General features: G+C 46.4%; 1 protein-coding gene across 2 annotated transcripts in view; it reads right to left on the bottom strand.

Moving 5' to 3' along the window:
• Positions 1-340: 340 nt before the first annotated feature.
• The window catches only part of SULT4A1 (sulfotransferase family 4A member 1), a 66086-nt gene continuing 38767 nt past the window's right edge, over positions 341-27659 (bottom strand). Inside the window, exons 2-8 of one of the 2 annotated variants that reach the window (XR_012230724.1) lie at positions 14011-14141; positions 5330-5410; positions 4659-4785; positions 3546-3640; positions 3323-3461; positions 2390-2476; positions 341-971 (exon numbers count right to left, since the gene is read on the bottom strand). Coding sequence is in view for 1 of the 2 variants with exons in the window: in XM_073567737.1 (XP_073423838.1) it covers positions 859-971; positions 3323-3461; positions 3546-3640; positions 4659-4785; positions 5330-5410; positions 14011-14141 (686 nt within the window). In the remaining variant the exon portion in view is untranslated. The remainder of the gene's footprint in view (positions 972-2389; positions 2477-3322; positions 3462-3545; positions 3641-4658; positions 4786-5329; positions 5411-14010; positions 14142-27659) is intronic. The other variant, XM_073567737.1, reaches the window with a different exon arrangement.

The raw sequence follows: 27659 nt of genomic DNA on the forward strand, positions 1-27659 counted from the left end.
ACTATTTCAAGGATGGTGGGAGTGGTCACCACCCACATCAGCTGACCAGCAACAAAGCAGCTTCCAGCAAGGAAAACTGACATTAACCCCTGCTGGCACGAAAGCAAAACACAACTTTTAAATTAAATCAGAGCCAGGGCTGTCACGAATCCAAAAATGAATCGTGACAGAAGCGTAGAAGTTATGTACTCCCATCCCCCTACCCATCACCTCTAGTAACGGAGCGGTGTTGGAGTTTACGGTCCTTTCCCATATGGATTTTGACAGACGATCACGGACACATTTGTCCCTGGCATCGGGGGGGCAATGGACCCAATAACCTCAAGGAGAAACTCCAGGCTAATATATAAAATCAAGATTTTATTTTTATTGAATGATGACACAAACCAGAAGACCAATGCGACCACAAAGCCCTGAGATGCGATTCACACACAGCATTCAGCATCGGCTGCCCCGGCCAGCGGCCGTCCATCCGCTCCGCCACCGGGATCTGATTTATCAAAGATTTTCCACTGAAAAGCGCTAGAAAATATGAGAAACTATTAGCTCCACAAAGATAAAGAGAGAAGAGACAGGATCCATATTCGAGGTTCACCAGGCTTGGATGCGGCTGAGCGGCGGCTCCTGGATGGTACCCTGCACCGCCGTCAGTACCCGGCACCGCCGTCAGTACCCGGCAACGGATGTATCAGCAGTCACTGCTCCGTGGATGGAAGAAGATACAAGCAATGAAATACTGAGAGACGGGCCGCGGCCTGGGAACGGTTCTGGTGAAAGAGTTACATGGGGTAATTACAGAATATTGTGCAGAGGCCGTACGCTCATCAGGTGAGTACGCGGGATTAATGCATGCGTTTCTTATAGGCTGAAGTCAAACGTCAGATCCGACTTCCCCATCCGCTGCTTATACACTAGGTCGAATTTGTCATTCATCGAAACAGTGAATATGTCTTTCCACAGGCCGACCCTGCCTGAAAAGCCAAAAAAAACAAAAGTTAAATTTGACAATTTTCCCTACTATTCAGATCCTTGTCCATATGGGGCAGCGTGGCACTGCTCTGGGCAGGGGTAGCAAGAATATTTTAGAAGAAATAGCATCACCCCTTATGCACAGGTTGCAGGAGACATATGGAATCTATAGGTAAAGTTGACAACAATTGTTACACTTCTCTACAGCTCCCCCACAGGACAAAAAGGGTATTACATAGTGTACTTTAAAGTGAATCTGTCAGCAGGTTTTTGCTATGTAATCTGAGAGGAGCATGATGTAGGAGCAGAGACTCTGATTCCAGCGATGTGTCACTTACTGGTCTGCTTGGTACAGTTTTTATAGAATCCCTGTTTTCTTTGCTGTTGATGTGGCAGAGCTCAGAATGCTAAGCTGTGTATAACCCCGCCCACATCACTGATTGGACTGCTTCCTCTGTACACTGTTAAGCAAGTTACCAATCAGTGTTTGAGGGCGGGGTTACACAGATTAGCTGGACTGCTTGGCGCACAACACCTAGTCCTGCAGTGATAATCTCCTGCTGATAAAACACTAATTGTGTTGAATGTACAGAAAACTGCTGAGCAAAATTGGAGGGAATGAAACACAAAGTGATCACCCCTGTATCTAGTGACTAACGCATCATGTCTGAGCTCCTGACTCGCCCGGGGACTATAAGAAGCACCTGATAAAACAGCAAGTGAGACTATAGCTCTTTGGGGGTTACTGGGTACAATAAAGGAATATCTGGAAACTAATAATCATCCTTCTTAAAGGGAGTGTATCCTCAGATACCGACCTACTGTTCATTAACTCAGGTTTTTATCTTAAATGCATCTTTTTTACAACACTATATATCTAAAGAAAACTTGTAATTTTCACTCTGTAATTAGCATACTCATCAGGGTAAAGGTAATTGTACAGGAGGGGGAAGAGGTGAGCTGTGACATCACCTATTGTGAATGGTGTATTATGTGTTATCTACTGTATATAGAGGTGTTAGCCGTCAATTTAAACCTGTCTGTGATGATAATGAGACTGCTGAAAAGTTTTCTGTATTTAACAGTAAGCATGAGTCTAAAATAAAGCATAGTGGGCAGTATGAAAATACTATAAAAAACTTTTTAAAAAAGTACAATTTATTATTAAAAACAGGCCAGTTTCTATTGGCACATTCCCTTTAAAGGAATTCTCCATATTTCCCAGTTGTCTTTTGCTCACAAATCTATGTATTTTTGACCAAGACAGTAAAATGGCTGGTGGACACGGGCAGAAAATGGGCAGTGGTGTCAGGGACGGATGTTTTGCTGCAGAATTCTGGACATTTTTAACCACTGGTGAAATGTTCCTTTAAATCTGAGCGTACAGACAGCTGACCTGCGGCAAATAGGAGACACCCACCTGACGCGCGCCGCAATCCCGTTACTGGGGAACATGCAGTACAAGCTAAAGAAGAACTGAATCTTCAGAATGAAAACAACCAATGAGCTAAAAGAAAGCAAAACAGAATTGAAAAATAAGACAAGATCCACGATGGAAAGGAAAGATGGAAATAACATAAATGATTTGAGAAATAAATAATGGATGAATAATATAGACATAAAATTAACATAAAAGTAATTTAGAATATAAATTAATTTTTTTGCATAAAAAAATAAAATCATGAACAAAAAAAATGAAACAAAAACCTAACTAAAGGCCTTGGGAAATGATTGGCTTGCAAAGGAACTAATGTACTGTCACTTTGAGTGGTCAAGCTCTCACCCATTCACTTGTGCAATAGAGAGCTTGCAGTACCACTCATGGCCACTACACCCTCTATGGAGCTGTGCCATTTAGAGTGTCCCACAGACCCTGCCGATCATCTGATCGTTTTGGAATTTGATCCCCACTGATCTGATATTATTGACCTGACCCAAGCATAGGTTATCATTATATACTTATTTTTTTGTTAAATGCTAACAATCATTTTTTACTATTTGGTTTCATAAAAAAAAGTTGCACCATATTACAAGCTCTCTATTTCTTTCTTTGATTTGCGGCCATAAATTAGCCGAGAGGAGCTCAGGAAAAGGCAGAGTTACAAATTATTCCATTATTCAATCTGAAGGAGCTCCCTGATGGATTCTCAGTTAACTCATTCTACACACAGAGGATATAAAAGGCAAACGGGGCAAAATTTTTAATGAAACCAAATTGCAAAAATGATTTTAAGCTCTAAATACAAGCATTTAAGTAAAAAAAAAGAAACCAAATGTGGACAACCCTTGTGAGTTGCAACTTTATCTTCACACTGAATCCCAGAAATAATGACTATAGCGGCCGTGTACTCACCTCTGCCGATCGGAAGCGCCTCGGCGTTACAGCACTGGTCGATTAGCTGGTGGCAATGCTCTACCGTGGACTCCAACTGAGCCTTATCATATGAGACACCCAGGAATCTCACCAGCTGCTCCACCATGGTGCCCAGGTCCTGGTAAGAGAGGCACAATATACAGTATATACATATATACTGCTATATTATGACAGCATAAATAATGGGACCAGCCTCCCTCACCTTGTGCATATCCTCATACTTGAGAAAAAGTACATTCGAGTCCAAATGATGATCCCAGAATTCTTGAACATGGTCAAACCATGAACCATAGCCCACTGGAGAAGGAAAGAGACGAGCACAGTCAGTATGTTGTAACCACTATGTCACGTGTGGCTGACATGTGCCTATTAATGGGATCAGTCACACAAAAAAACACAGAGGCCTACCTTTTACAAACAGATATCAAATGAGGCGCGAAAAGCTCATCATATATAAAACTTGAAAAAATATTGGCTTCCATTTGCCACCACTAGGGGGCAGATCTGTATTCATCTGTATACAGCTCCTATTAACCTGAATAAATGTCATACAGAGATTGCCCCCTAGTGGTGAGTACAGAAAATAAACACCAGGGTGTTATCAGGAAAACGTAGCAAACTGATGACTGAACTCCATTTCTCTGATTTCACGACTTTTCTGCACTATTGCTAAGGCGCTCCTGTCTTTTCAAGTGTCATGTATGTACATGAGGAATAATACCGTTTCTACCCATTATATGTGTTGTATTCTGCATTTTTCACAAGTTTTCTCAGATTTTCACAGGTTTTACATGCATTTTTCACATTTTCTTTGCATTTTTCATCACTTTTCCCTGCATTTTTCACCAGATTTGTCCCGTGCAGGCTCTCTCTTTAATTTTCAGTTATCTCCAAGCTAGTGCATGGAAACTAGCTGCTATGCAGGTCTCCCAGACACAGCACACACGGACATAAGGGATTCATGCTCTCCTGTGTCTATGTAGTATAAGTAGCAGCAACGTGGAGGACATTACAGCCATACTGAGCAGTGTAGATGTGAATCCAGCATTAGAGTGAGATAAAACCCTTACTAGAAAGCAACAGCATGGTCAAGGCTCTCTCTTAACACACAGCCTGTCTTCTCTTTAGCAAGATAGATTTTATCAGATTTTCAAAGTGAATGAAGAAGTGGCTCATAAGTGGAGAAAGAAGCAGATTTCTCCAATGAGATGTATTTATTAAAAGGTTACATTCGCTTGTACTATTGATTTATGTTCTGTAAACATTTTTAAAAAAAAGTACATTAATGTAAAAAAAAAAGCCCTTTTTTTCTCACATTTGTCATTCATGAATCTTCGGCAAAATTCCTGAAAAGTCCCTCTGTAGCTCATTGTCCTCAGGGATCGGTGGAATTGGTAATAAGACACTACGAGGTCTTTGGGATTACGGGCCATATAGATAACCTGTAATGAAATGATATAGGTTATAAACATCGTAAGACCATGTTGTGGCCAACAGCCTTGATTTTGCCAACACAGAACCTCAGGAAGGAGCAGGGCTTGCCAAACCAGGCCCGTATGTGGGCGTTCCTGTCAATTTTTCAGGTATTTCTCAGTGGGGCTTACATGTTCTAAAGTTGTGTTAAAATGTTGGCTTGTATGTGTGTGACCACAGCCCACTAAGGTCTTACATATCATTCAGCCCCCTACTGGTGATCTTAAAAAAAAGTGGTCTCAGCTTCAAGTAGGGAATTTCTACTTTTTAGAAGGGTTACTTCAGAATAAGCTGATGCCGAAGTCCCTCTGATACGCAGTGATCAGCTGTGATCGCAGGAGGAAACCTAGCAGTAAGTGTTCAATACATCTGCAGCTCCCCCACAGGAACAATGAAGTATTACAGTGTCCATTCAAATTATTATGTTGTCTGTGTAATGCAGGACAGGAGGGTCCTCCACAGACCGCTCATTATAAGGTGGCCACACTAAAGCCATCAGTGATGGTTCCTCACCTTGGACTCTCCATTGTGCAGGTCTGTAGGCAGGAATCGGTACGGGAGGTGACTTTTTATAAGTCTAGGAGATGTCAATTCCTGGACCAAAGGAAAAGCACATCAAATATTATGAAGATAGAGAACAACATAAAGATTTAAAGGGTTATTATGGGATTAGTAACACATCTTTTATAAACAGCACCACTCTCGGACACAGGTTGATTTTGGTATTGCAACATTCACATGATTGAGGGTTGTTCTGTCTCCAACATTTAATTCATAATCTTTGATTGTCTGTCTGATAATATTTACAGTGATTACTAGTGAATATGCAGAATGTTCATTTTTTTCCATAGATTCTATTGTTTTCATTGTTTCTGGCTCCTTCTAGTGACCAGAGTCATAACTGCAGTGTTATTGTGTTATTTTACTTTCACTTTCTGAATCTCTTTTTCCCTCCGTCGGAAGGCATTCTGGTAAGCCTTTGCAAAGGATTATGGTTAGTTCAGCCCCCATTTTCCCTCCAGTTCTCCATTTTCCCTCAGCCTGCATCCTGGAAGCATGTAATTTCTCTTCTCCCCTTGTTAGCGCATCGCTGGTATGTAATCATGCTTCCCATATATAATTTCTGTCCCTATTTAGCCTGCTTAGTTAGTTTTTCCCTGCTGAGCTAGTAGTGCAGATGTTGATTTATAATGTATATATGTAGTCCTATGTACCCCGTACTGACTGAGTGTATATATGTTTGTATTGTATTTTCACCATGCCAATGTCATGATCCAGGATGGGGTTTGTCTTTGGCCCATCCTGGTCAGACAGGGGTTAATTGTTTCTGCCTCTCTCTGGCAGAGGGCGGCTATTTAATGCTCACTTGACCTAGGTCCGGTGTCAGTTATACTCCTGCCCTCGGCTGAGTTAGTTGATCTTGTGCGTACGGGTGCCTTGTGCCTGATATCTTGCTTGCTTGTTTGGTTTTGATCCGGTTCTGTCCCTGTTACGAGTTCTGCCTGTCCCTCTTGTACTGCGCTACCTCTCTGTGTATGACCCTCTGCTTGTGACTTGACTATTCTCTGCTCGTCCCTCTGGTACCGCAAAGCCCTCTCCGTGTACGAACCCTCGCTTGTCTGACCTGCGTTTTCCTCTACTACAGTTTCCCTGCAGTAGGTACATTACATCATCTGCAGCTATAGGACGCTAAGCCCCTCCCCCTGCAGTCACATGATCGTAGGTCCTGGGACTCCTAACTACTTTCAGTGCCGCAGGTCCTGTGTGCTTGAACCATCACTACAGTATTGGACCCCGTGCTCTCCCATAGTGTGGGTAAGTCACCCTGCGCTGCGTGGCAGTTTGCTGACGCTGACAGGGTCCTGACATTAGAGTCCTGACATTATAACTGACCGTGACCATTTTTTTTCTCCGCTCCCTTTCTCCTGTGTGTGTGATGGATCCTATGCACGCTCTTTCTGAGCAGGTAAAGCACCTGACTCAGATGTCTCACAAACTCCTGGGGGAACAACTAGCCCTGGCTCAGTCTCAGCAGCTGATCGCTGACACTGTGCAGGGAGTTTTATCATCGGGGGCTCGGGATGTTACATTAGTTTCCCCTGAGTCTCCGGTTAAGTTACCGGATACCTTTTCTGGAGATAAAAAGGAATTCAGAGTTTCAAGGAGGGCTGTAATCTTTATTTTTCATTGAGACCACACTCTTCTGGGGATGTAAGTCAGAGAGTGGGGGTCATTATGTCTCTGTTAAGGGGAGCCCCCCAGGCTTGGGCTTTCTCCCTTCCAACCACTGCCCCTGAGCATATGACTGTGGATGCATTTTTTGAGGCCCTGGGGCATATTTATGATGAGCCTGATCGGATGCGTATGGCTGAGGACATGGTGATGAGTGTGTGCCAGGGGAAGCACTCAGCCGAGTGGTTTTGCTCAGAGTTCAGACGTTGGGCTGCTGAGGTCTGCTGGAATGATACTGCCCTCCGGGGTTTGTTCCGTAGAGGCCTGTCTGAACATCTGAAAGATGCCTTGGCTCTCCACCCCCCGCCTGATTCCCTGGAGGAGGCTATGACACAGGCCGTCCGAATGGATCGCAGACTACGGGCGAGGGGAGTGATGCAGATTGAGACACCGTTATTCTCCCAAGTAAGAGGAGTCAGTCCTACATTTGAAACCATGGAGATGGGAACCATCGACCTCAAGGAGAAAGAAAGGAGACAACTGCGCTTGGGAAAATGCTGTTTTCACTGTGGCGATTCTGGACATTGCAAAAAGGATTGCCCCTCCTGTCCACTGAGCAACAAGTGACTGAGCCCGGGTGATTGTCATGGAGGTCACCCAGGCTCTCAGGTACCTTTTTCTCCATTTTCAAAAATGTTGTTGCAAGTGGAACTTTGTTGTGGGAGTGTCTCCACATCCACTTCTGCCTTCGTGGATTGCGGATCGTCGTTGAACTTTATTAACTCTGACTTGGTATCCAGGTGTAAGTTAGGGACAGTTACGCTGGAGACTCCTATCCATGTTGTTGCCATTGACAAAACACCACTGGCTAAGAATGACATCATATTTCTTACAGAGGAGTTTCTCCTTAAAGTGAGTTCCTTGCACCAGGAACGTATTTCATGTTTTGTTATGGACAACCTGCCTGCGGGACTGGTGTTGGGGTTCCCCTGGTTACAATTACATAATCCTGTGATTAATTGGGAATCTCGGGACATTGTTAAATGGGGTCCCTATTGTTCTGAAAAATGTCTTGCTACTGTGTCTGTGTCGTCCGTTGGTCTGGAAGGTATTCCGGAGTACCTAAAAGACTATACGGACGTTTTCTCCGAAAAAGAGGCTGACGTTTTACCACCACACCGCCCATTTGATTGTGCCATTGACCTGGTTCCAGGTGCTAAATTGCCCAAGGCCCGCTTGTATAACCTTTCGGGTCCCGAGCGGGCTGCTATGAAGGAATACATTTCCGAGTCTCCGTAAGGGACACATTCGTCCTTCTGTCTCTCCCGTGGTGGCGGGGTACTTTTTCGTAAAGAAAAAAGACAGTGGTTTGCGCCCATGCCTCGATTTTCGAGAGTTAAATAAGATAACTGTGAGAAATACGTATCCCCTCCTACTTATTCCTGATTTGTACAACCAGTTGTCCGGAGCTAAGTGGTTTTTGAAATTAGATCTACGGGGAGCGTATAACCTTATCTGAGTCCGGGAAGGAGATGAGTGGAAAACTGCTTTTCTCACTACTGAAGGGTTGTTTGAAAATTTGGTCATGCCTTTCGGTCTGACCAATGCTCCAGCGGTCTTCCAAAATTTCATCAATCACGTGTTCTCTGATTTTATTGGATGTTTTATGGTTGTGTATTTGGATGACATACTGATCTACTCACCTGATAAACAGCTCACATTGGTCATATTCGAGCAGTTCTCCAAAGGCTTCGGGAGAACTGTCTCTTTGCTAAACTAGAGAAATGTTTATTTTTTGTTCAGGAACTGTCTTTTCTGGGATTCATTGTGTCTGCTGAGGGGTATCGCATGGATCCTAATAAGGTGCAGGCCATTGTCGATTGGGTTCAACCTTGTGATTTGAAGGCTCTGCAGCGTTTCCTAGGATTCGCCAATTATTATCGCAAATTTATAAGGGGGTTCTCACAGGTGGTTAAACCCCTCACAGACATGACTCAAAAGGGGGCCGATATCAAGAATTGGTCAGCCGCAGCGATAGCGGTGTTTCAGTTTTTAAAAAAATGTTTCATGTCTGCTCCGGTTCTTATTCAACCGGACCCGTCTGAACCATTTATTGTTGAGGTGGACGCCTCAGAGGTGGGGGTGGGGGCGGGGGCGGTTTTGTCCCAGGGACCCGCCACTTTGACTAATTTGAGACCCTGCGCCTTTTTCTTGAAGAAATTCTCCCCTGCGGAGAGAAACTATGATGTTGGGAATCGAGAACTTCTGGCCGTGAAGTTGGCCTTTGAAGAATGGAGGCATTTTTTGGAGGGGGCTGTCCATCCTATAACCGTAATTACGGACCACAATAACCTAGCTTACTTTGAGTCAGCTAAAAGGTTGACTCCTAGACAGTCTAGATGGTCACTTTTTTTTCCCGATTCCACTTCTCTATCACTTTTCGGCCAGGATCCAAACATGTCAGAGCTGATGCCTTGTCACGCAGTCTAGATCCGGTGTCCCCCCCGAATCTCCATCCTCCATTCTTCAACCCGGGGTGGTGGTGGCAGGTATTTCTAATATGTTGGAACAGGAGATTCGGGAAGCCCAGTCTCTTGCACCTCCGGCTAAGCCGGTGGATAAACTTTTCGTACCTGCTCAATTTCGTCTCAAGGTCCTCCGGGAGTTCCATGACTCAGTTCTGGGTGGACATCCAGTGATCTCGGCTACCCGGAAGGCCATCGCTAGAATACTCTGGTGGTCTTCTTTAGCCTCTGATGTTGGGGAATATGTGTCTGCTTGTGATGTTTGTGCCTGTGCGAAAACCCCCCATAACCGGCCGGCCGGGGAATTGGTACCACTGCCAATTCCTGAGAGACCATGGACTCATTTGTCCATGGATTTCATCACCAACCTTCCCCCCTCCAAGGGTAATACCGTCGTTTGGGTTGTGGTGGACAGGTTTAGTAAGCAGGCACATTCTGTACCCTGAGCGACTCTACCTAATGCGGAAATGTTGTCCAGATTGTTTGTTGAGCATGTGGTGCGGTTGCATGGGGTACCCTTGAATGTGGTGTCTGACATGGGAGTACAATTTGTTTCCAGATTTTGGAGGACATTTTGTAAGAGGTTGGGTATTGGTCTGTCCTTTTCATCCACCTTACCATCCAGAGACTAATGGACAGACTGAGCGGACCAATCAGTCTCTGGAGCTAATTCTGCGTTGCTTGACCTCAGCTCAACAGGATGATTGGTGTACTGCGTTACCTTTGGCCAAGTTTCCGTCCTGGGGCGGATGAGACGATCCAGCAGATGGGGGAGGTATGGCGAGAGGTCCAGAGTAATATTATGAAGGCCCAGGACAAGTTTAAATTTTTTGCGGACAAAAAATGATCCGCGGGACCGGTGTTGCAGATTGGGGATAAGGTATGGTTGTCCACCAAGAATATAAGACTCAAGGTCCCCTCTGCGAAGCTTGGACCCAAGTTTATCGGTCCTTATGAAATTACCGAGGCAGTTAACCCGGTGGCTTTTCGGTTGCGTCTCCCGCCATCTCTGCGGATCCCAAATGTTTTTCATAAGGCCCTTTTGAAACCCGTGAGGTCCGCTGGGGAGGGATCATCAGCTTCCCTAACACCGGTTTTGGTAGGCGGGCAGTCGGAGTACGAGGTGGAACGAATTGTCGACTCCAGGTTGGTCCGTCATGCCCTTCAATATCTGGTACATTGGAAAGGCTACGGTCCTGAAGAACGCTCGTGGGTTCCTGCTCGATCGGTTCATGCAGATCGGTTGGTCCGGGCCTTTCACGCCAAGTACCCTGAGAGACCTGGGGGTCCAGTGGCCCCCCATTGAGAGGAGGGTACTGTCATTCATGATCCAGGACAGGGTTTCGCTTTGGCCCATCCTGGTCTGATTGGGGGTTAATTATTCCGCCTCTCCCTGGCAGAGGGCGGCTATTTAATGCTCACTGGACCTAGGTCCGGTGTCAGTTATACTCCTGCCCTCGGCTGAGTTAGTTGACCGTGTGTGTACGTGTGCCTTGTGTCTGATATCTTGCTTGCTTGTTTGGTTTTGATTCGGTTCTGTCCCTGTTACGAGTTCTGCCTGTCCCTCTTGTACTGCGCTACCTCTCGTGTATGACTCTCTGCTTGTGACCCGACTTCTCTCTGCTCGTCCCCTTGGTACCGCGTCGCCCTCTTGTGTATGACCTTTGGCTTTGTCTGACCTCCCGTCTGTTTATCCCTTCTGTACCTCGCTGTCTGTACTGTGAACGACCTCCGTTTTGCCTGACTCTCAGTTTGCTGTCTTCTGTGAAAGCAGGATGCTAAGCCCCGCCCCCTTGCAGTCACATGACCGTAGGTCCCGTGCCAGCTTGCTAAACTTCATCTCTAAGGTCCTGTGCACCTATACTTTCTGGCTATTCTGGTTCCCAGGGGTCCCTACAGTGCGGGTGAGTCCCTGCTCAGCGGAGGCTGTACGCCAGCGCTGTCAGGATCCTGATAGGAGACAGGTACAAAGTCTTACCAATACATTCTGGGACAGGTGGCGCAACAGTATTTGTCTACCCTGCAGCCACGGATGAAGTGGCAATCTACCAGGCCTAATCTGATAATTGGTGACCTCGTCCTTGTGAAAGACTGTCAGGCCCATCGGAACCAGTGGCCACTTGGTCTAGTGACCGCAACATTCCCGAGTAAGGATGGCAACGTCCGCAAAGTTGAACTGAGGATGGCCAAAGGGAATGAACTTAAGACATTCTTCAGACCAGTAACTGAACTGGTCCTATTGTTGTCTTCAGAGGAAGGAAATAGTGACATCTGTTGATGCCAGATGGGGAGTGTTCTGTCTCCGACATTTAATTCATAATCTTTGATTGTCTGTCTGATAATATTTACAGTGATTACTAGTGAGTATGCAGAATGTTCAGTTTTTTTCCATTGATTCTATTGTTTTCATTGTTTCTGGCTCCCTCCAGTGACCAGAGTCATAACTGCAGTGTTATTGTGTTATTTTACTTTCACTTTCTGAATCTTTTTCCCTGCATCGCAAGGCATTCTGGTAAGCCTTTGCAAAGATTTATGGTTAGTCCAGCCCCCATTTTCCCTCCAGTTCTCCATTTTCCCTCAGCCTGCATCCTGGAAGCATCTCATTTCTCTTCTCCCCTTGTGAGCGTATCGCTGGTATGTAATCATGCTTCCCATATCTAATTTCTGTCCCTATTTAGCCTGCTTAGTTAGTTGTTCCCTGCTCAGCTAGTAGTGCAGATGTTAATTTATAATGTATATATGTATTCCAATGTACCCCGTACTGACTGAGTGTATATATGTTTGTATTGTAGTTTCACAGTGCCAACATACCATCACGTTCAATAAAGCACAGATTCAAACTACAGTCTTCTTATTGGACCCCAGGATAGCGGTTTAGCTGCCTGTATAAGCTACATGAATTCTGCTTCATTTAGTGAGGATAGAATAAGGGTTAAGCTGCAATATTTTACAAAGCCAAAGAGTGTCACAGCCTAGGAAAATGTTTTACTAATCTCAGACTCAGTTTTGGGGACCATCCATTAAGCCATGGTGGGAATATCATGATCATTGCTGCTAAAATAGAAATTATTAAGTCCAGGTGATCTAACATTAAAGAGATTGTTTATTTTCACTATATTAAAAAATAAAATAAATAAATTAACAATCTTGCAATTTTTGCACTGTCCACTAGGCCTAATATTAGATTTCTGCTTCCTCTTGGGCACAAAGGTATTGCCAAAAATAGACTGACTGAGAACTGATTAGTTTGTTTGGAAGCATTATCTGAGCATGCTGTAATCTGGTCCTCTAATCTACTATACATATAGGTGTTATCAGTCTTGTACAGGAGTGGGAGGAGGTGAGCTGTGACATCACCTATTGTGAATGGTGGATCCTGTATTATCTACTGTATATAGAGGTGTTATCAGTCATTGTACAGGAGGAGGTGAGCAGCGACATCACCTATTGTGAATGGCGGATCCTGTGTTATCTACTGCATATAGCGGTGTTTTCAGTCATTGTACAGGAGGAGGAGGTGAGCTGTGACATCACCTATTGTGAATGGTGGATCTTGTGTTATCTACTGTATATAGAGGTGTCATCAGTCATTGTACAGGAGGGGGAGGAGGTGTGCTGTAACATCACCTATTGTGAATGGTGGATCCTGTGTTATCTACTGTATATAGAGGCGTTATCAGTCATTGTACAGGAGGAGGAGGTGAGCTGTGACATCACCTATTGTGAATGGCGGATCCTGTGTTATCTACTGTATATAGAGGTGTCATCAGTCATTGTACAGGAGGAGGAGGAGGTGAGCTGTGACATCACCTATTATGAATGGCAGATCCTGTGTTATCTACTGTATATAGAGGTGTTATCAGTCATTGTACAGGAGGAGATGAACTGTTACATCACCTATTGTGAATGGTGGATCTTGTGTTATCTACTGCATATAGAGGTGTTATCAGTCATTATACAGGAGGAGGAGGTGAGCTGTGACATCACCTATTGTGAATGGTGGATTCTGTGTTATCTACTGTATATAGAGGTGTTATCAGTCATTGTACATGAGGAGATGAACTGTGACATCACCTATTGTGAATGGTGGATCCTGTGTTATCTACTATATATAGAGGTGTTATCAGTCATTATACAGGAGGAGGATGTGAGCTGCGACATCACCTATTGTGAATGGTCAATCCTGTGTTATCTACTGTATATAGAGGTGTTATTAGTCTAATGAAAACCTATCATTATAATACTGTCTGTGATGATAATGAGAACTGGATGTATGAGTCTAGTATAAGGCCAGTGTAAATATTACAAGATCTCCGATGATGATTTAGAAGATTACAAAAAAATACTAAAAATTAAATATATATTTAACATAAAAATCTAATCTTTAAAAGGTAATTTTGTGATGACACGTTCCCTTTCTTGTACTGCATCAGTCTGAATGGTCAGGGATGTACTGTCCCACCATTTATTCTCTGAGGCCCCCTGAGAAGAACTTACCTTGATTATATCCAGTCCCGGCTGCGGATACTCGAGGACGGGCAGCTGCTCATCGATGTTCATCAGTCCGATCTCATCGGGGTCCGCTCCCTGACTCACCAAGTAGACGATTTCCTGCAGCAAGCTGGTGCCTACAGGAGGACAGAGACACTTAGAAAAGTGATTGACTACTTACCACATGTTTTTGGGGGGTCTGTGCTCACATGCTGCAGTAGTATCCTGACGTCTGAGCACTGATGAAATCTCCTACAATCAGGTGATTCTACTAATAATGCACTGCCCCCGCAGGTGAAACGCACTACTACATTTCACTAAAATTAATATTGGTGGATCACTACGTGGAGGACATCTTTTATATTAGGTCCTAAGGGCAGGGGTTGTCTTAATGGCACAATACCTTTAATTTTTTAGGGCCATAAAATAGATCACACTAGGACCTGTCGTTTCCCCTAACTCGTCTTTTTTAGTATTTTGCTTTACTCCGCATAATATAATTATTCTTTGAGATTTACATTGTTTCCTCCCTCTTTTAAACCTCCAGGAAATGTAGAAATAAACAGCAAGGTAGGTGTTACCCCTCGGGGGCGTGTCTGTAAAACACTCAACACACCTGTCCAATCAGTGTAGACTTTGTAAGGACACACCCCTCAGAGAAGGGAAGAAAATGGTAACACCCAGTTGCCAATTTAGTCAAGAGATTTCCAGGAGGAATAACAGAGGAACAGATCAGAACAACAATTGTGATCTCTTTGAAAAAGTGAGCATTTGCTAAAATAGAAATGTCAGGAGAGTTGAGTGCTTCAGATGCCAGCTCTGATCGCTGCTGTTTAACCCCTTAAATGACGCTATCTCCAACAGAGGCATTTAAAGCACTGGAGCGGTCAGCGAGCCCTATGGGAGGCCCATTGACTCCCCTTTGCGATTTGGGGCCAATAGGTTACCATGAATGCTGGGGGTCTGCTAAATGCCCCTCAAACCCACGACTGCCATCTTGGTCCTCCTCTGAAGACCATCATTTCCACTTGATAATACAATACTGTCATGTTATTAAAAAAAAAAAAAAATTAATATAAAAGATTGGATCACTGACTCTTTCCCAGTTCAAATATAAAGAAGATAAAACTATATATATATATATATATATATATATATATAATTTTAACACACACAGTATTGTGCAAAAGTTTTAGGCAGGTGTTGAAAAATGTTGCAAAGTAAGAATGATTTTAGAAATAGAAAGGGAGTCGGCCATGAGGTTTCTGCTGTGTAATCGGAGAGTAGCATGGGGGCTGAGACCTTAATCCCAGTGATGTGTCTCTTACTAGGCTGTGATTTGCTGTTTCCAAACCATCAGTGTTTTATCAGCAGGAGATTATCACTACAGGACTAGGTATCTTGAGCCTTCTAGTCCAACCACGCCCCAACCACTGATTGGCTGCTTTCTGTGCGCACTGTATATTGACAGAAAGCAGCCAATCAGTGGTGTGGGCGGGGTTACACACAGCTCAGCATTCCGAACTTAACATTCTAAGGTCTCAACACTCTGAGCTTTGCCAGATCAGCAGCAGAAAAAAATGAGATTCTATCACAACAGCTGCACCCAGCAAACTAAGTGATAGATTGATGGAATCAGGTTCTCTGTCCCTACATTCTGCTGCTCTCAGATGAGGTAGCAAAACGCTGTGACGGAATCCCTTTAACCTCTTTGTGCTATAATTGTTGCATTGGTTTAACCTGCAAGCATTTTTATTGATATTTAGATAACGCAGTACCTTCTTAAATCGCTGTTTTTTTTCAACACTGGCATTCAGATAATATTTACAAGTTAAAAAAAATAATAATAGTAATAATACTATATATATATACATATATATATATAGTGGTGCAGTAACCTCTGTTAAAGCTAGGAGGCGCTGCATATGCGACTCAGAATATGCATGTGGGCATTTCCTTGATGAAACAGTGACCAGCATGGTTGTAAATGTCCAGTATGTGTTGCAAGAGGTTCTCTGCGCTATTAGCCAAAATAGCTTTGTTATGCTAGGACTTGTAGTCCACAAGTTGTTTATCTATAAGGGCGGCTTATAGGGCTAGTCAGAGAGCTGGGTGGGATCGGCTAGCCACACATACACTGCCCACATATGGGAGTAGTTTGGGATATATAATATGACTGAGGTCTGATCACATGGGTTGTGTGTTTGATCCTGAGTGGTCAAAAAAGTGCAAATTCACGGAAGGCCTGTGTGTTGGAAGTGGCTGGGACTGAACTTCCTGGATAGCACATGGAAAGGCCCGGTCCTGGTAGAGTCTGTGACGGCTCTGTGTAGGGAAGCTACTGCTCAGCTGTTGGTCTGCAACTGTAGACGGCCTAGTGAGCAAGGCACTGTCTGGAACAGTGATCCCAGTGAGGCCGCTTCCCTGATAACCCATGAGGGAGGGATGCATCTGCCCAATTTACTGACCTAACGTCACCTGAAGGGTACCAAAGTGTGACTGATCATGATGTGGTAAATAAAAAGAGCGGAGCTGACACCCAGATAGAGAGTATCTTGGGGGTTCACCGTACTGTGTGGTGTGACTGTGACGTGTTATTGCCAGTAGCAACCACTAGGACTGAGTCTAATGCTGTGCAGACTCGAACTTGGACACAAGGGAATGACAGTGCTTCACAAGGTGGAGACGGGGAAGCTCCAGGAGTGGAGGCTGACATTGTTAGCAATGGGGACCGCTGGTTCCAGGATGACCGATTGGGTGGTGGTGACTCCTATTCAGACGGTGACAACAGTGGAAAAGAGTGCAGTAATACTGACTCAAGTTTAAATAGCAGGTCTTCCTCCCGTCGCCGGAGGCGTACGGGCCGAAAAGGGGCTGAACAAACTGCACCCTCAGACAAAATAGAAGAGCTGGCCAATTCGACCGATGTCACAAGACAACTAGAGGAATTAATCGTCAAGCTGACACAAGAAATGTGCACCTGGAAAGAGCGAGCTAACAGTTTCCACCAGGTAGATACACGTGTCCAAAGTTTGGAGAAAGAGCGTGAAGAGGTCTGTCAACAGCTGGCAAAGGAGAGTTTGAAGGTGGCGAGTATGGAAGTTGCCAACTCTGCGCAGTTGGAGCAGCTGCATCACCTGGAGTCCGAGTTTTCAGCAGTCAAGGCACGGATTGGAGAGAAGGAAGAACAGGAGGTCCAGGACCTCATTAAAAAGTGCTCTAGTGAGAAGAAAAAGGTGGCAGATTTACAGGCCGAACTAAAGGCAATTAAGGAGCATAACATACAAGAAAAGGCCCTGAGACAAATGGCTGAGCACAGAGTGGATGAGCAGGAGAAGGAAGTCTCTGAGCTCAGAGGTCACCTATCAACATGGCAAAGTGTGAATAAGGTCTTGAGAGAAGAAGTGGAAGTGCTCAGAGAAGCAGTAAGAGGTCTTCCACAAGAGGAGGCGTTGGTGGTTGAAGTCTTAGGCTACTTTCACACATCCGGTGTGTGGGGTCCGGCGGCGTGCGGCGAAAAGCCGGGCCGCCGGATCCGGCCTGCAGCCGTGACACCGGATGTGTGTGCGGCGAGAGATACGGCTCGGACATTACTTAAAGGAGCCGCAGGACGAGGTGGACAGAGGCAGCCGATGAGAGACAGCTGCTGGATGGGAGGGGAGAGACATGGGGGGTTAACACTTAGTGTCCAGGCGAGAGAATTTCTCTCTCTTGCCGGGCACTTGTGGGGTTAACCCCACAGAGAGATCTCTCTCTCTCACCCAGACACTGTGAGTGTTAACCCCACAAGTGCCTGGCGAGAGAGATCTCTCACAAGTGTCCGGGTGACAGAGAGAGATCTCTCTCTCTCGCCGGGCACTTGTGGGGTTAACATTCACAGAGTCCGGGCATGCGCTGTGGAAAAAGCCTGTCCGGCGCTGACAAAAAACGTTGCAGGGAACGTTTTTTGCAGATGCCGGACGGCTAATTTATGCCGTGTCCGGCAACAACCGGACACGACGCATAACCATCCGGCACGATGCGGCGACCATGAAAGCTTATGGGACAAAACCGGATCCGGTGCTGGATCCGGTTATTAAAAATTTTGCCGCATCGTGCCGGATTACTAAAACCGGATGTGTGAAAGAGGCCTTAAAGCAGCCGTGTCCGAGCGATAACAAGGCAGAGTTACCTATCTTAGAGAGGGGGCCTGAAGAGTGTAAAACTAAGGAAGACTGTGCGCTGAGAATGGAACAAGACAATCGCCCGGTTGTAGTAGAGGTCTTGATGGAAAATTCCGTGGCCAAGCGAGAGCCTTCCGTCCATGAAGAAAGTGAACCTTCGACCTTTAAGTGCATGACAGAGGTACCCGAAGTCGTGCAAGAAGCCTGTACCAGTGAGGGTGTGCATGAGGCTTTTAAAAAGGCGGTTAAAGCGTGTAGGGTGCACTGGGCACCTGAGATTCAGCAGTTGGTCGTACTGTCAACCAGGGAAAACACAGAGAAGCGGGTGGCTGTCCTGACTGATATGCATCTGCAATGTCTCCGCGCAAAACAGATGATCATGTTGAGTAATGTGAAAGCCGCTCGACGTCTGGAGCTTGCGAGGGAAGCTAAAAATCGTCTGGGCTTGCTGGAAGACATAATTCCGGTACCCAAACATCTGGTGGGGAGAGTCATTGGAAGGTTTGGAAAAGTGATGCAAGACCTTGTGAATAGATCTGGTGTGGTGAGGGTGAGGATACCACCTGATGATGAAGTCCAGGCATCTGGTGAAGATGGCATGGTTCCATTCATTGTTGTTGGTGTGGGAGGAACGACCCCCCTCGAGTGTCTGGGCCGGAACCAAAGGAGCCGTCATCCGGGTTCCAGGGGAAACTGTTCCCGGGGGACAGAATTCGGGGACGGACCGTCCTGACAGACAGATGGGCTGGGGGAGGAACCAGTATAAAGGAGGCGGGGCATTCCCCAAACGATGAGTCAACAGACCGGGACATAGACTGCCGGAGAGCGTGGGAGTGATGGGAAGCTAGAGCGACTTACCAGTGTGAGGGAGGACGCTCACTGAGAACTCCAGAGGGACGGTGTCAAGGCAATCGTCCGAGACTTGCTACCCTGCTCCAGCCCGCGGCCACTGCGGCCCCAGTTCAACCTGCAGCCGCTGCCGCCTCCTCTCAGCCTGCGGCTGCGGCCTATCCGCGGTCACCCGCGGCCGCTGCCGCCTCTCCTCAGCCCGAGGCTGCGGCCTGTTCCCCGCAACCTGCAGCCGCCCCGTTCTCGACCGTGGCCGTTGCAAGTACCGTGCTGGCGGCGGCCACCACCGTCCCGCTCCGGCCCACAGCAGGGGCCGGGCCTCTGCTGACCGCGGACTCCCCATCGCAGCCGTTAGTTGCGCAGGTGGCCTGTCATCCGCCACCGCACATCGCTGCCGCTGGCTCCAGTCTGGGGCTTGCGGCCCACACATCCAAGGACTTCGCCGGGCCCTGTGGGGCTCCAGTGTCGCCAGCGCGCCAGAGGGCGCGAAGACTCCATCAATGCCTCAGCAACTACTACGCCGAAAGACCGCCCACCTGAATGGCAAGGGACGTCTGGACAGCAGCTAAGTTGACTTTTCCATTAAGGACCCATAGTCGGCCAAACCGCGGCCCTATAGTGACCGGCTATTGCCGGAAGTAGTCGTGTTCTACTCATCGGTGTTTGCTTGTCTAGAGCCCCTGCGAGGGCAACACGTGTTACCCCCTTTTTGTGTTCAAGCCAAGACTGGAGAAAGTTCCCTCAGTCTTATAAAAGTTATTTTAGAAAGCACCAGGTTGTCTCGCGACTCGTCACTGCATCCTGCGTACCTGCAAGTACCACATTGGCTCCGTGGAAAGCCTTAGGAACTTCCGAATGCTCCTGGATTATCGGGTAACGTACCTGAGGGAGATAGAGCAGCTAAAGCTGGACCGAATGCAGATTGATAAACAGATGCAGAACATAAGGTGGCGGCCGCCTTCATCCCGGGGTATAAGGACCAGAAGGTACCCTCCAAATAATGAAATGGCAGGTAGCCGAAGACTTTCATCAAGACAAGACCGTTGTAATGTTTTCGGACTTTTATGCTAGATCCGTTATCTTCGCATTTAGTGTGTCGGCCATCTTGTTTCCTGGACTGTGCATTGACTTTTGCCCTCAACCAATATGGAGTCCTCAGCTTGTCGTTGGCCATCTTGTTTCCTGGCATGTGCAGTGACTTTGCCCTCAAATAACATGGAGTACTCAGCTATGATGTCCCTGCCCTGTTTCCTGCCAATTGTCCTTTTAATCAGCTCCAGCTGATTCACCTGTGCTCCTGAATCAGTTCTATTCCCAGTTTGTGACTTGGTCTGTGAAGCCTGGATCTCCTCTGCTTGGAACCATTTGTGGACACAGAACCCTTCTGCTTGCCAGCTACTTCTGACAGGAAAGTAATGGACTCTGAATATCGTTGGTTGTTTGCCTAACTCTGCAACTATCCTGCTACTGCACTACTTGTATGAAGTAATACAAGAAATGCTTAAGAAGCTTATGTCTCATGTGTCTTATTATACCCATGCGTTAGACTGTATACCATATGACAGATTCAGGAGCCATGATAGAGTCTGCTGGGTCTGAGACACCGCTGCAACCTGTATAGAGATTTTTTTTTTTTTTTTTTTTTTTTGTTTTGGATCTTTGCCGTTGGGGAGCCGCTGCAGGCTGTGGATCCAAGATATCGATATATGTGATAGTGGTTGTGGCTTCTCACAACCTTTCCAGGTGAGCACATTCCCTTCTTTTAAGTCAGGAGTGTTACCACAGGTAAACACTATTGTGCTCCTTTTCTTTCTTTCCAGCCTCTCTGCCATACATCTTCGGGGAATATGGAGGACTCTGTTAAACATCTGTGCGAAGTAACTAATTCAATCCTTGCCGATCTAAAGGCAGTAAAGGACAGCTTTGCAAGTCTGCGGGATCGGAGTGATCATAATCTACAGGTGTTCGGACAGACCACTCAGGACTTACGAATTCGGATTGAGGTTCTGGAGCGACAAGTCCAAACCCAAACTTCCACCCCGGCAATGGGAATCCCCAAGCTACCACCATTCCGCTTTGGCGGTGAACGGGAAAGATTCAGAGGATTCATTAATCAATGCAAACTGTTCTTTGCGGCTCATGCGCCTCAGTTCCTTACTGAGCGATCTAAAGTATTAACAATAATTATGCTGCTCTCCAACAAAGCTCTCGCATGGGCAAACCCTCTAATTGAGACTGACGACGACTGTCTAAATAACCTTGATGCTTTCATTTCAGCTATGGGGAAGGCATTCGATGATCCGAACCGCGGTGCTACAGCGGAATCAGCTATGTTGACTTTAAGCCAAGGTAAGCGCTCAGTAGCAGAATATGCTCTGGATTTCCGGAGATGGGCCCTCGACACCACTTGGGATAGCTCCGCTAAAAGATCGGTTTTTCGGAGAGGATTATCCTCTGTAATTAAGGACGAACTTGCTCGTGTCGACCCACCTACAGCATTAGGAGATTTTATCAACTACTGTATTCGGATCGATGCTCGGCTTACTGAACGCAGACAGGAGAGGTGGTCGGAGCTAAGGCACTCTAATCATTTATTCTCTCCCTCTCCAGCCAAGGAGTCCTTGAGCAGGATTATACGAGAACCAAAACCCGAGCCTATGCAGGTGGACTCTTTACAGAGACGGGTCAGTGATGCACGTAAGGAACAGCGACTAAAGGAAAATCTGTGTTTCTATTGCGGTAAGTCAGGACATTTCATCATCAACTGCCCCAGTCGTTCTCGTAAGACAACTGCAGCCATCATACACTGCGAGTGCTGTGAGAGGGGTTCTGTCAGGTCCGCACTACAGACCCCAGAGGGAGTAGAAGATACAGACATTGATTACTCGGACTTGAACTCCGTTATCTCTGAGCCCGATGCAGGTGTTACTGCAGCAGTTTTTCCGGTCCTCTCAGCGGTTTCCCAGCTGAGCTGCAAGAACAACAATTCTCATTGCTTCGTTCCCCTCAAACTCAGGGTTCACTCCGTTTGGGTATCTACCTCCGCTATGATTGATTCAGGGGCAAGCGGCAATTTTATGGACATCTCCTTTGCCCAGAGACATAACGTACATTCAGTAAAGAAGGCTACTCCTGTACAGATGGAGACCGTGGATGGCTCACTGTTAAACTCGGGACCAGTGGACCAGGAGACGGAACCCCTGAAGGTCCTCATGGGTAATGACCATCAAGAGAGTCTGTCCTTTATGCTCATCTCTTCTCCTCATTTCCCTATTATTCTAGGACTGCCTTGGCTGCAGGCTCAGAATCCTACGATTAATTGGGAGACTAAAGAACTGCACTTTCCGAAGACACAGATAAGTCCAGAAGCTTCAGTCTGCTCCATCCCTAAGGGACCACCATCAGTCTCAGAGCTACCAGCAATATACCGTGAGTATGCTGATGTGTGCGACAAAAGGAACGCAGACCTACTACCCCCTCACCGTCCATATGACTGTCCAATAGACCTATTACCAGGTGCAGGGATACCGTTTGGCAAGATTTACCCTTTGGCAGGGCCAGAGCTAAAGGCGCTAAAGGACTATATAGATGAACAGCTAGCCAAGGGCTTCATACGCCATTCTTCATCTCCCGCTGGTGCACCAATCTTCTTTGTGAAGAAGAAAGACGGATCTCTTAGGCCCTGCATAGATTATCGGGAGCTCAATAAGATCACGATCAGAAACCGTTACCCACTACCTTTGATTCCGGAATTATTGGAGAGAGTACGGCATGCAAAGCTCTTTACTAAGTTGGATCTCCGTGGGGCCTATAACTTGGTCCGCATTAGACCTGGGGATGAATGGAAGACTGCTTTCAGGTCACGCTACGGACACTTTGAATACCTGGTAATGCCATTCGGTTTATGTAATGCCCCAGCAACTTTCCAACATTTGGTGAATGACATTTTTAGAGATCTCCTGGATACATTCATTGTAATTTATTTGGATGATATCTTGATTTTTTTCTAACTCCACAGAGGAACATCACAGACATGTGAAGATGGTCTTAGAACGCCTTCGACAAAACCATCTGTATATCAAACTAGAAAAGTGCGAATTCCATCGGACGGAGATCCAATTTCTGGGGTATGTAATGACGTCACGAGGAATTAGTATGGATGAGAGTAAGATCCAAGCCATTAAAGACTGGCCGGTCCCCAAGAATGTAAAGGAGGTCCAGCGCTTTATAGGGTTTGCTAATTTTTATAGGCATTTTATCAGGAACTTTTCTGAGGTAGTGTCTCCCATCACACGGCTTACCCGCAAGAACTCTGCTTTTACCTGGACCCCCCAGGCTCAAGAAGCATTTTCCCGCCTGAAACAGAAATTCACCACGGCACCTATTCTGGTGCATCCTAACCCTGAACGTGCCTTCATAATAGAGGTGGATGCCTCAGACAGTGCCATTGGAGCTATCCTCTCCCAGAGGACAGGCGAGAAAGAAGTCTTACATCCCTGTGCTTTCTTTTCTCGGCGGTTGTCTCCTGCAGAACGAAACTATGACGTGGGTAATAGAGAATTGTTGGCCATCATCGCAGCCTTCAAAGAATGGAGACACCACCTTCAGGGAGCTGCACAGCAGATAATCGTCTTGACTGACCACCGCAATCTCGAGTTTATCAGATCGGCTAAGTGTTTGACTCCTCGCCAGGCTCGTTGGAGTCTTTTTTTAAACCAATTCAGTTTTGTTATCTCTTATAGACCAGGATCGCGTAATGGAAAGGCCGATGCGTTGTCTAGACTCTACTCAGATGAAACTATCCCACTCACGTTTCATAAGACTGTTATCTCTGATTCCAGGTTCCTGGGGGTGATCCATAATCAAGACTTGCTTAACGATATCAAGGAAGCATACCATACGGATCCCTGGTTGGCACAACCATCTTGTGAAGTAAGTCTTGTATATAAGAATGGTGTGTGGATTCAGGGGCAACGCCTGTATATTCCTGAAGCGGCCAGAGGGAAAGTACTGCAACTCGTCCACGATTCTAAAATAGCGGGGCATAGAGGAGTTCTGAAGACTCAAGAATTCCTGTCTCGCTTCTTTTGGTGGCCCACGTACAGAAGAGACGTTCTGGATTATGTCACTTCTTGTGAAGTCTGTGCTAGATGCAAGACTCCACGTTCGTCGCCTACAGGTCTTTTACAACCCCTACCCATTCCCACCCGTCCATGGGGATCCATATCAATGGACTTCATTGTGGAGCTGCCAACCTCTCAAGGGAAGAACACAGTTCTAGTGGTGGTGGATCGGTTAACAAAGGCAGCCCATTTTATTCCGTGTGTGGGTTTACCCACTGCGAAACACACATCGGACTTGATCATCCAAAATGTGTTTCGTCTGCATGGCGTACCGGATGAGGTTGTATCTGATCGAGGGGTGCAATTCACTTCAAAGTTTTGGCAGCACTTCTGTGCTGCGTTAAACATCAAAGTTAATCTATCTTCTGCCTTTCATCCGCAGACAAATGGACAGACTGAGCGGACTAACCAGACCCTAGAACAGTATCTCCGCTGTTTTATTTGCCACCTACAAGATGACTGGGTGGATTTGCTCCCACTGGCTGAATTCTCTTACAACAATTCGCAGAGCGCTTCCACTAAGTTGTCACCCTTTTATGCCAATTTGGGTTATCATCCTAACATCCTTCCTCGATTTCCCATAGACACACCTCTCCCAGCTGTAGCCGACAGAATCACATCTCTACAACAGAACCTTGATCTACTTAAGAGGAATCTGGAATCCGCTCAGGACAGGTATAAAAAATCGGCAGATAGGTTTCGTAAACCTGCACCAACCTTCAAGGTAGGAGATTTGGTTTGGCTGTCAACTAAGAACCTTAAGATGAGAGTACCGTCATCCAAATTGGGTCATAAGTACATCGGGCCTTATAAGATTACTAAGCTTGTCAGTAACGTTGCCTGTCGCCTTCAACTGCCAAGATCTATGAGGATTCACCCTGTGTTTCATGTTTCTCTACTGAAGGCTGCAACTCCCAATTCTTTCCCTGGTCGTTCTTCTTCCCCTCCTGCTCCGGTCCTCATCGATGGCCAGGAGGAGTTTGTCGTGGAAAGGATCCTGGACTCCAGGTTGCGTAGAAACGGGGTGCAATACCTGGTACAGTGGCAAGGCTATTCTTCTGAGGACAACTCGTGGGAACCAGCCTCCAATCTCCATGCGCCTCGTTTACTCCGCCAGTTCCATCAGAGGTACCCGGGAAAGCCTGGACTGGGGCCATCCGGAGGCTGTCCTTAAGGGGGGAGTAATGTAATGTTTTCGGACTTTTATGCTAGATCCGTTATCTTCGCATTTAGTGTGTCGGCCATCTTGTTTCCTGGACTGTGCATTGACTTTTGCCCTCAACCAATATGGAGTCCTCAGCTTGTCGTTGGCCATCTTGTTTCCTGGCATGTGCAGTGACTTTGCCCTCAAATAACATGGAGTACTCAGCTATGATGTCCCTGCCCTGTTTCCTGCCAATTGTCCTTTTAATCAGCTCCAGCTGATTCACCTGTGCTCCTGAATCAGTTCTATTCCCAGTTTGTGACTTGGTCTGTGAAGCCTGGATCTCCTCTGCTTGGAACCATTTGTGGACACAGAACCCTTCTGCTTGCCAGCTACTTCTGACAGGAAAGTAATGGACTCTGAATATCGTTGGTTGTTTGCCTAACTCTGCAACTATCCTGCTACTGCACTACTTGTATGAAGTAATACAAGAAATGCTTAAGAAGCTTATGTCTCATGTGTCTTATTATACCCATGCGTTAGACTCTAGATAGACTGTATACCATATGACAACCGTTGAGAATCTGCAAGTGGCAGTTCTACTCTCAGTATGAGACTGACAGACCTGGACAGTAGCTCCTGTGATGTATTAGATTGGTCAGACTCAGACCAGACAGCTGGCTCGACTGTAAGTGGGACTTATGACCGCACCAACCGGGGGAGCCGGACATGGAGAGAAAAGTCGGGTGATGGGGCGGACTGGAGAAGTGTGGAGACCAAAAAGGGTCTGGTGACACAGACGGACTTTGACTGGAGGGCCAAGGCCAATGTACTGACCGCTGGGGGCGGGGGAGGCCTAAAGGGGGTTTTACACATAGCGATATCGCTAACAATATTGCTAAAGCATCACCGATTTGCTCCCCCGCTGTCCATCGCTGATCGCACAGCTCCATTTCTCATGGGGCGCTTCCTGCTGGGCTTCCTGCTGGCGCCGACGAGCGACGCGTGGACGCGGACGGAGGACATCAGGATCGCCGCGTCTGAAAGATAAGTATCATCCGCTGTATCGCTGCTGCATCGCTGTGAGATCTTCCTGTGTGGAAGCTCGCTAGAGATCATTTAGCGATGCACCAGCGATCCTGACCGGGTCATATCGCTGGTCGGGATCGCTGGTGCATCGCTAAATGTAAAGGGGCCTTAACACAAATATGATGCCAAATGACGCCCAAAACAGACTGAGATGGTCCTCTCGACTTGTAGGGCAAGGTGACAGTGTGTGACCGGTCTCGAGGCACATAGTGTGTGACAAATGTTCAACCCCACAAGTTTGAACAGGGGGGAGGGTATGTGGTGCAGTAACCTCTGTTAAATCTAGGAGGCGCTGCATATGGGACTCTGAATATGCATGTGGGCATTTCCTTGATGGTGAAACAGTGACCGGCATGGTTGTAAATGTCCAGTATGTGTCACAGAAGTTCTCTGCGCTATAAGCCAAAATAGCGTTGTTATGCTGGGACTTGTAGTCCACAAGTTGTTTATCTATAAGGGAGGCTTATAGGGCAAGTCAGAGAGCTGGGCGGGATCGGCTAGCCACACATACAGTGTCCACATATGGGGGTGGTTTGGGATATATAATGTGACTGAGGTCTGATCACATGGGTTGTGTGTTTGATCCTGAGTGGTCAAAGTGCAAGGTCCCAGAAGGCCTGTGTGTTGGAAGTGTCTGGGACTGAACTTCCTGGATAGCACATGGAAAGGCCCGGTCCTGGTAGAGTCTGTGACGGCTCTGTGTAGGGAAGCTACTGCCTGGCTGTGGCTCTGCAACTGTAGACGGCCTAGTGAGCAAGGCACTGTCTGGAACAGTGATCCCAGTGCGGCCGCTTCCCTGATAACCCGTGAGGGATAAACGGTGAGTAACGCTGACCGGGGTCAGTAAGAGACTTTGTATGCTTTACATGGTAACACTGCATGCGTGCTGGACATGGCACAGCCTGTGTGCCTACAGGCCTGAGAGAGGGAAGCTCTACTATGGACATTAAGAACTTGTCGGTCTGATGTAAGACTGTTTCCCTTGTGTTCCTGTGACATTGGTTCATGAAGGAAATAAACCACACAGACTGTTACTCTAAGCAAAAGTGTTTCTGTGTGCCTCAATATTGCAGCCAAGTGAGTTAATCCCCGTCCACTAATTTGGTGGATCTCTACAATATATATACAGGGTGGTCCAAAAGTAGGTGGACAGAAATAATAACATTTATTTTGATTTATATATAAAATTATATTTACTAACACAAGCATAACACTGACAATTAAATTTATTCTGAACAATAATACAAAAGCCCTTAAACGACACTGTCAATCTGGCACTGAAGTACA

The sequence above is a fragment of the Dendrobates tinctorius genome, unplaced genomic scaffold (assembly GCF_039654945.1).
Source record: "Dendrobates tinctorius isolate UK_male_01 unplaced genomic scaffold, ASM3965494v1 ptg000020l, whole genome shotgun sequence".
Classification (NCBI taxonomy): domain Eukaryota; kingdom Metazoa; phylum Chordata; class Amphibia; order Anura; family Dendrobatidae; genus Dendrobates; species Dendrobates tinctorius.